The 9,591-nt window shown below is 31.0% G+C and overlaps 1 protein-coding gene across 1 annotated transcript; it reads left to right on the top strand.

Moving 5' to 3' along the window:
• The first annotated feature begins 2,123 nt into the window (after positions 1–2,123).
• LOC129941773 (serine protease 7-like) lies at positions 2,124–8,905 on the top strand. Its single transcript, XM_056050500.1, has 5 exons — positions 2,124–2,276; positions 2,333–2,662; positions 7,921–8,020; positions 8,156–8,445; positions 8,519–8,905. The coding sequence occupies exons 1-5, from the start codon at positions 2,207–2,209 to the stop codon at positions 8,815–8,817; spliced, it is 1,089 nt and encodes a 362-aa protein (XP_055906475.1). The 5' UTR covers positions 2,124–2,206; the 3' UTR covers positions 8,818–8,905.
• The last annotated feature ends 686 nt before the right edge of the window (positions 8,906–9,591 follow it).

The raw sequence follows: 9,591 nt of genomic DNA, 5'->3' as shown, positions 1-9,591 counted from the left end.
ATCATCCCTTTCCTGCTATACGGTGCAGAAGCATGGACTTTGACAAAAGCGGATGAAAGCACCTTGGGTCGCTTCGAGAGAAAAGTTCTTCGTGTGATCTATGGTCCCGTATGCATCGAAGGAGAGTGGCTGTACCTACAGCGACGAAGACTTAGCCAGAAGAAGAACTTGACAACTTTTAATTTAATTTATGAACTCACTCTTTCACTAATCATGGGACTGTCACTGTCGCTTTTTACATGGTAAAGTACTGAAATTTGGAGTCAGCGACCGTAACTTTAAGTGCGTTTTTTTTTTTAAGTGACGAAGTTCATTTTCGACTCAATGGGTTCATCAACAAGCCAAATATGCGTTATTGGTCGGATCACCATTTCGTCCACAAAAAATATTATTTTAAGCCGATAGTAAAGTTTTTGAAATACATAATAATACAAGTTGTCAAGTCCTCATTGGAAAACCATTTATACTACAGTTCTTATATAACGTATGTATCATTAATTTCAAACTTAAAACTATATTTCACAAATCAAATAATACAAGAATTCATAAAACTTTAAATAAAATTAAGTAACCAAATAAATAAACTAAAGATATTATATATGGAATCACGATTTATTCGAAAAAAAATATGCGTCAAGACAAGGTGTAATGGTCATCTTCTGATTAGCCCAACCATTTCATCGGGGCGAAAAGCATATACTCGTATGAACACCAAGCTGGAAGTTTATTGTTGCATAGCTATATATAAGACCACCAGTTCAGGCGGTTCTTCTTAATCTCTGAACAATGCATTGTATATTTAAGACGGTCTTTATTTCGGAGTTGCTGACTATTTTGTGCTACATCGTGTCTTTTAACCACCTTTTTAATCATTTCAATTTGAATGTCTGGATGTAGATCGTTATTTCTTATATACCCAAAGCCATTCCTTATTCCACAAAGGACTTTGTTTTGAAATTTTTTGATAGCGTATTTCCAAAAGGGGTTAAGTAATTGTTTTGATGATGTTTAGTTTGCTCTGATCGGTGGGTCAGAATTCCTTTCTATTAACTAATACATTCTTTAGTACTTTAAACTTAGCTCTCTACTTTTTCATGGGTTCTTTTCATTTAAGCTTTGTATGTCAAGATATTTGAAAATATTGCAGTAAGGTATTTCTGTACATTTGGCACCAATAATACAGGACTATTAACAAAGGTTGCCTCGGCATGATAATGTTGATATGAAAGATAAAAAGGCTTCAAATTTATTTAGTTCTGGGTAAATTTGGTACTTAATTCTTAAGATTAAGCTCGTAACACAAGCTTTTAGCATTTCTTAGAATTGTCTGAGAAAGTCCCTTTACATTTTGTCCCAAGTGCAGATAAAGCTTGTCAAAGACTTGAGTAACTTATAAGAATATAGCCCAGTATAATTGTTTTCTTCAATTGCCTTTCAAACCACGCCGGTTCTGTAACCGTATTTGCCAGAAATGGGCTAAAAACATTTGCCGAAGTAAAAGTAAGTGAGATTTTCCTTGGCTTTTTTGCCAGTCGGAAAGTTTTTTGACTAATCAGTTTTATCAAATGCATGATATTTCTGTTTCAAGGCTATGCCAACGGTCTTTAAGCCATGTATTCTTTCAAAAAATGATATTGAAAACAATTATAATATTTTCCTATTTTTTCAAAGCTTTATAGTTGAAAATTAGGTTTGCTTGCATGGAAACACTCTATTTTTATGCTGTAGCCAAGCCCCTTAAATCAAAATCATTAGCATTTGCATATTACTACATGTGGCTTTATCGATTACACCTTACCTACATTACCTACAACCTGATCTTGATTAATATAGGCTTACATAGGTACTTGTTAATAATATTATTTTAAATTAACACGTTCGATGCATTATTTTTCTGTAATATAAAATAAAATGCAATTTAAGTTCATGCATACAAGTCATTGACATATTTAACCAGTTTGATTCTTATGACAATTTTATAGCTTAACATATTAAACTCTCATTTAGAATAATCCAAACAAGTTCTCTTAAACCACGTCTAACATCTTTAAACCTGCTGTTTTTGTATTTATCAAATTAATAATGAATTATTTATAATACCTATTCAAAGAATTTCTCATTGCAAAGCTTCATGTCGAAACCGATTGAAAGAGAATTATTTTTCAAAACAGCTCTAAGCTGATCCAGTATCAAATCTGACCTTAAGATGAAAACTGCTAATTGGACAAGTCGTTTTATTACATTTGTTTGTTTTGCAATATTTGCATTTGCTGATAGTGAGTTCAATTTTTAAATTGTATCTGATATGAAAATAATGTATATTTTTGTTTAGAAAATTGTTTAAACCCTAATAATCGTAAGGGTTATTGTATAACATCTAAGGAATGCCCTGTGCTCCTGGCTTTAAGATCTAAAACATCACCAGCAAATGAAGAAATCAAATTCCTAAATGATTCGGCTTGTCAGGATGGTTTTGGGGAGCCTCCGTTTGTTTGCTGCACTATTGATTCAACTTTTAGTAATCCGGGGATAAATCAAAGATTATCAAATGATTTATTACCTGGACTTCAAGATTGTGGTGATCAACCAAGTGGAAGTAAGATCTACAGTGGAAAAGAAACAGAAATTGACGAGTTCCCTTGGATGGCTTTATTAAATTATGGTGAGTTTAGTTAAAAACAAGTTTTTATTTTTACTTCAATTAATAGAATTCAAAAGTAATTTACACTTTGTTGACGATGTTTTATAACATATGTAAGTGAAATTTGCATTGATGGCCTGGAAACCAGTTCTAAGAAATGTATTATTTTGCAAGTAGGTTCATAATTTATTTTACATATCTTAAAACTTTCTTAAAACGAACGCGATGATTTTATTGAATAAAGAATCTTCGCGAGTGCATCGAAAAAATTAAAACAAAATAAAACTCATTTCAAATTTCGTTATCTCACGAAAAGATTGGAAAACAAATTAATCTTTTGATGCTTACGTTTCAGTATTTTCATAAGTGGGCCAGAAAAAAGTATCCAAGTTTGAAAAATATGTTTTGTATGAACAAGAAACAAATACGACAGCTTGTTTGAGTAATTGTCAAAAATTTAAACCGAAAAGGGACAGGAAACTTAAAAAGAAATTTTATAAAAATCCACGGTATCAGTTTTAGTAATAATTTGAATTTGGAATCAACGGGAAGTAGATTTGTTCCAATGGTTGGCAAGGTTTCTAAAACGTCAGAGGTCAAGTTTCTACCAATATTTTAGAAAACTGCAGCTCCATCAACTCAAGTTTCTGTGGAACCAATTTTTAGTGCTCTTTTAGTCATTAGGAAAAATAGGAGTGAACTTTTAAAAGGAACAATTTAACAACAATTTAATTCAACACGTTTAATAACATTTGAGTACATTTTTATTTGTATTGAAAATCACATATTAAAATTGAAATTCATAATTATTTTTATAACTTTAAATGGTTTTCACTTTTTTGAACTTAAAAAGTTATAGTTTCATAATTTATTTTAAAAAATTGAAAAAGTAAGCAATTTAAAAAAAATAAAATTATGAAACCCTGAAACCAAGAATTTTTTTATTGAAAATAAAACTAATTTTATGACAGACAAATGATAAATATTTACTACTCTTAATTCGTTTTACAATTTTAATGTGCTTTTTTTAAAATGTGTACTTCGAGACATCGTTCACAATTGAATTTGATTGATACATATATTGAATATCGTTCTATAAACTGGCGCACATTGGTTTAACAGTTTTGAACATCAAAATGGGAGGGAACAACAGAGTAAGCTAAAGCATTTCACATTCTCAATGTGCGCTTTAAAAAAGAATCTCTATACTTGACAGTACGCCTGAAATTGAGCTCAAGAGTAAGCCGACTAATTTGACGGAACATTGCATTTCATCATGCTCTTTGTTTTTATCAAATTTTCTCTTTGTTAAGCAAATCTAAAGCTTACATCTCGACATGAAAATGGTTTTGAGTTTTTCCATAATGTGATCTTGTCTGTTTCGTTACACAATTTCATAGGGACCAAACTAGTAAAAAGAACTGATGAGTTATCTGAGCTTTCCAAAGAAAATGTTTGTTTAAAACAACTTTTAATCGATGCTCCTACAAATTTCCATTTAGATTTTAAACAAAGATCAATGTTTTTTATCTATAAATTTATTGTCAAGACATTTAAGATATTTTTGTCTGTCTGTTTCGCCAATCAAAATGCTTTACTTTAGAGGCAAGTAATCTTTTTTAGTTGTTTGAAGCTGGAAATATGATGGAAATAAATCAATACCATGGTTCACTACTAATTTTTGTATCTCTCTATACTGTGCATTGCTAAGGTCTAACATTGAAGCTAAGACTTTTTCATTTGAAATGATAGGAACTGATTGAAGAAATCAATTACTTTAAAACCATCAAGCTAACCTTTACTTTTCATCCTCATTTTTGCGGCAAAAAGAAGCGTAGTACTTACTGTACTTTTTTGTCGATCAATCAAAAAAAGTTCACTAAAATTGTTTGCGGTTATTAGGGATGGTGTGTTCAATTTCGCTTCAAGCCACCTTTTAAACCGTTTTAAAATTTGCATACTACAAATCAGTTTTATAGTTTCAAACAAACCTTTCGAAAAAAATTCAAACAAGTCAAATTTTTCCCCTAAAATTCACAACAAGTGATTTCTTTAAAGATAAACAACTTCTTATTTTAAGGATTTTTTAATGGTTAATTTTAACTTAACCAATTTCATAACTAAGAAATTTAGGTTGAAAAGATAAAATAAAAAGTGCCTGAGAAAAACAATAATCACAAAAATGTGTTAAAATTCCATTTACAATTGGCTTTAAAATACTGAAACTTTGATTGCTTGTTATTTAAAAATTAAAAAAACTGCATGAAAAACTGTCTTATATATAAAACAGGTGACAATATATGTATTTAAAAAACAACAAATATTTAAAGGAATGAAAAACAAAATCTCATCCAATGTCCGTAATTTTGTACTACATGTTTCACTGGGTGCCGCGCGCGCCGCTTGCTATTTCGCATTGCATATGTACATAATACTTCCAGAAATCAAATTCTGCATAATATTCAACCTCTTACAAAGGGTTTTTTTTTGGCGCTCTATGGCAGGCATTTTGTGTTTGTGAATTCTGTCAAATCTTTTGTTTATTATTCAGTTATTTATGCCAAATCACCATGACAAGTTATATGATTTAACATCATATGTTAAAACTTTATTATCCAAATGAGTGTTCGTTAACGCAAACGTTGCGCGCATTGCTCCCGTTATACGGTAGACGTGGTGGCCCTTCGCAGTCGACTCTTAAACGTTTGGTGACCAAATTTGAGACGACTGGTGCAGTAAACAATCAGCCAACACCCGTACGTTTAAGGAACGCAACATCGGCTGCGGTCCGTGAAAGTGTAGAGCAGAACCAGAGAGAGTGTATTCCTCGCCGTGCCAACTCAGCCTTTCACAGACTTCAACTTGTCGAATTTTGGCTTACACCCATAAAAGATCCAACGTCGTTTGTTCGTTTGATTTTGCAACACATGAAATGTCTCCTCTATTAAACCATTTCAAATAAAAAAACGACCTCTCGAAAACTTTTCAGACACCTTCTGAAACTAAAGTCTTACCCAAGAATCTTTCCCAACCCATATTTGGAAAATTCTTTTATCAAATCTGCAGCAAGTTGTCACGTGCATCAACAACATGAAAATAAAAACACTAATATTTTACATTTATTTTATTAGAAACCTCAGAACAAATAAAAAAGTAAGAAATTTTAAAAATTATGACAGTGAAAAAAATAATAATATATTGACTTATGTGATATACACTCCTTATATCAATTACTACTAAATTGGTAAAGTTTATGGATTGAAAAACGAGTGCTTCCAGCTTTTTTTTTGAAATAACCACACATTTTACGCTGCATTAGATCATACAATTGCTTGAGGTAGCCCTTTTTGTTTTCGTAAGTTTTTGCGGTCAATTTAGTCGTAGGAAATTCTAGTTTAAAAATTCCGTGATAAGAAATGGACTCCATGCTATGACACCGCAGCTGAAGATTTCCATTTAAAAAAACTTTCACTTTTTTATTTTATTTATACTTCACGCACTGTTATGGGAGATCCAAAGAAGGTTTCCGAGGTCTGACTATTAAGAATTCTAAACAGTAGTGAAGCTTTGGCCCAATAACCTTATAACGGTTATGTTTCTATTATTCTTTAAAATTTCATACATTTCCTAATGCCTATTTCAAAAACCCTTTAAGTTCACTAATTTAGGAGTATTGTGTATGTATACAAAAATCTCAAAAAATTTCACTTGAAGTAATTTCGAAAAGTATTTGAAGTTATGAAACCGATAGAATGATAAAAGCCTGAAAATGATTTTACTCGCTTTTCAATTAAGATTTAGATTTCGTTTAGCTCCATTTTGGGAACAAAGCTGACAGAGTCATTAATTTTCTGGTTTAAAATTGGTAGCACTTTCATTTAAAAGCTCTGTCAAACTAAGCTGTCATTTTTAGTGTCTTAAAACAAGTTGAATGTATACGAAAGCGAAACATTTACGATAGTAAATCATTTAGCAAACTTAAAACGTGTTAAAATTGCTAAGACTTACTAAAGATGCACAAACTGTGATTCAAATGTTAATACCGCATTAATTGAAGCCAGGATATCTGTTCACATCACCGCAAACACTCTTCTGAGGTACTGGCGCAACATACAAGAAACACTGATTTTCCGAAGAATATTTGTTTCTGAATTTCTTACTTAATTTAGCTTGGGTAAGATTGAGAAGAGAACCCATTTAGGTATACAGTGGCTATTCGGTGTGCTCTGTATTTAAGAGGTGTCCATTGGTTTGTATTTGGGCAGATGGTTACAGTCAATTCAGAGAGATATTTTGAATGATAACGATTTTTATGATCGGGGATTGAAGATTTAATAGAGTTGTGTTTCTAGCAAGATTAGGAAAATTTCTAAAATACATGACAAATTCTGTCCTTATTGTTTGAGAATTTCTTAATTTTACGATTTTTGAACGTCAGGCTCATGCGATTTGACAACAAAATTAATTTCTGTTGAACTACTTAAAAAATCATGTTTATGTGTGATTTGTTTTTCAATCTTAATGCAAAAGTTCAAACGTCATTATGAAAGCAAATGTTCATTGAAAACGTGTATCGCTGTGTTTATTTTAATAATAATAAGGTTTATTTCGAACTCGAAAAATGAATAAATAAAAACATCCTCTTTGATCTGTTTTGTATTAAAAAGGAAATTTTCCGTTAAACAAATGTCTTCAGTTCTTGTGTTGCATTTATAAGAGTATACAAATTATTTAAAGCTTTGAAAAGAGTTTTAAAAAGTGACAGATTGAAATTTTTTGTACTTTGTTATGTTTTCTTTCTATTAAAAATTTTCAATACAAAACCCCCAAGTGAAGTTAAACTTCAAACAATTTTTGAAGAGCGCATATCAAAATTTTAAATGAAATGTCACATCAATTTATTCTGAAAACATGTCATGTCCAAAAAATGTTCACTTTTGTTTCTTATTTTGTTCAAGGTCAATAAAAAGTGCTATTTTATTCAGAAGTTTTACAAGGCTATTCAATATTTTTTAAAGCTGAAATTTTTTTAAATAAAGTATCATGTATGTAGGTGCTTTTGGTCTTTAAAAAAAAAAAAAAAAAAGAAACTGTGTTGGCCTCTGAAACATATTTCTACAGGAAGAACAGCAGTCATCACCAGGAACTCAATTATCAAAAATAGAGCTCCGAATAAAAACAGATAGGCAATTAATTATATTTTAACGAATTTCGAAACACTGTGCATTTTACTTTACTTTTTTAAATTCATCTGAATGTGTTGTTGTTTGTTTTTAAAGGTCCAGGAAAGGATGGTAAGCCACAATTTTTCTGCTCGGGCAGTCTCATCAACTCAAGATACGTTCTCACTGCTGCTCATTGCCTCGTTGGAAAGCCTCTGTAAGACCTCCTTTAGATTTGACTAAGTTTTCCTATATACATGTGTACATATATATAATATTATTTACATACATATATCTACATTATGTATAAACTAACTACATATTTGTTTCTTTTATTTTGTATACCTTCAAGTCATAGCATTCGTTTAGGAGAGTACGATACCAGCAATGATGGTATCGATTGTATCGGAACTGATTGTGCTGATCCAGTTCTAGATGTTTATGCCGAAGATATTATAGTTCATCCAAATTACAATGAAAAGAGTCTCCATCGACATAATGATATTGCCTTGATTCGATTGAAAGATGATATTCGATTCACTTCGTTTGTTTCGCCAGTTTGTATGCCTTGGGTCTTGAAACTCAATCGAAGTGAAGTGGGCAAAAATTTGGTAGCTGCTGGATGGGGTAGAACATTGAAAGGTAGGTTTCGACATCGTTTTATTCTTTATCATGCTTTGTTTCAAAAAATTTTATATCTATTTTTCCATCACAGAAAAGAGAAGTAATATAAAACTAAAAATATCTCTACCAATAAATGGGCCAGTTGAATGTCAAGATGCATACAAAAGAACTAAAGCCTACGTGTTGGATTCACAACTTTGTGCTGGAGGTACATTTATTGAGGATACCTGTGATGGAGATTCTGGGGGGCCATTGATGGTTTTCAAGCATAAATGGGCGATTGAGGGTATAGTTTCTTATTCACGTGGATGTGGATTAGAAAATTTACCTGGAGTCTATACTCGTGTAGCTGAGTTTGAAAATTGGATAGTTTCAAATTTGAAGGAATAAGAATATGTATTCCATGTTTTTATTTTGATTTTTTAAATAAATACATTTATGTACATAGACGAGTATGAAATGTAAAAGTAAATTTAAATTAAGTTTTTTGTTTCTGAAAGTGGAATGGATTACTATCAACTCGACAATAATACATTATTTTCAATTTAAGATTTGAAGACTCGACGGATAACGTAAGTATTAGTTTTATGAAAGTTGTATGTAGTTCTTTGTTTTATAACGTTGTAAGTCGTTGTAATCTTCTAATAACACTTTCAAATTGATTCAAACAAATTTCGGGAACAAATTTCAGAAGAATAAACAACAAAAATGTGCACTTTTACAATTTAGTGATGATACTGTTTTGTTGATATTGTGATATTATCGCTTAATCCAATTTTATGTGATATCTGTATCAGCTTTCAAAATGTTGTCCAAATATTGATGGGTTTTGTGATATCCGTTGGTTCAACTATTCCCTTATGAAAATAATTTGAAGAGAACTAACCGAAATCAACCACAAGTTTTTATTTCGTCCAATGGTAGGCTACTAAGATTTAATATTTTTTTGAGTCATCTGAATAGGTACAAAAATGTAAAATGTTCTTGGAATAAAACAAGTTTATATTAATTTTGGTATTTGGTACTTCCACACTTTACTTTTAATCATTAAATAAATTATTTCCGTTATGAATTTTACAGTCTTTAGATGTAGTTCAACGATATTTCGCTAAACCCTTACTTACGAACATGTTCCGAAAGTGAATTGAAATCACTTTTCAATTT

The sequence above is a fragment of the Eupeodes corollae genome, chromosome 1 (assembly GCF_945859685.1).
Source record: "Eupeodes corollae chromosome 1, idEupCoro1.1, whole genome shotgun sequence".
In the NCBI taxonomy this organism is placed as follows: Eukaryota; Metazoa; Arthropoda; class Insecta; order Diptera; family Syrphidae; genus Eupeodes; species Eupeodes corollae.
The sequence above is the reverse complement of the archived record's forward strand: the minus strand, read 5'-3'. Positions and strand labels throughout refer to the sequence as shown.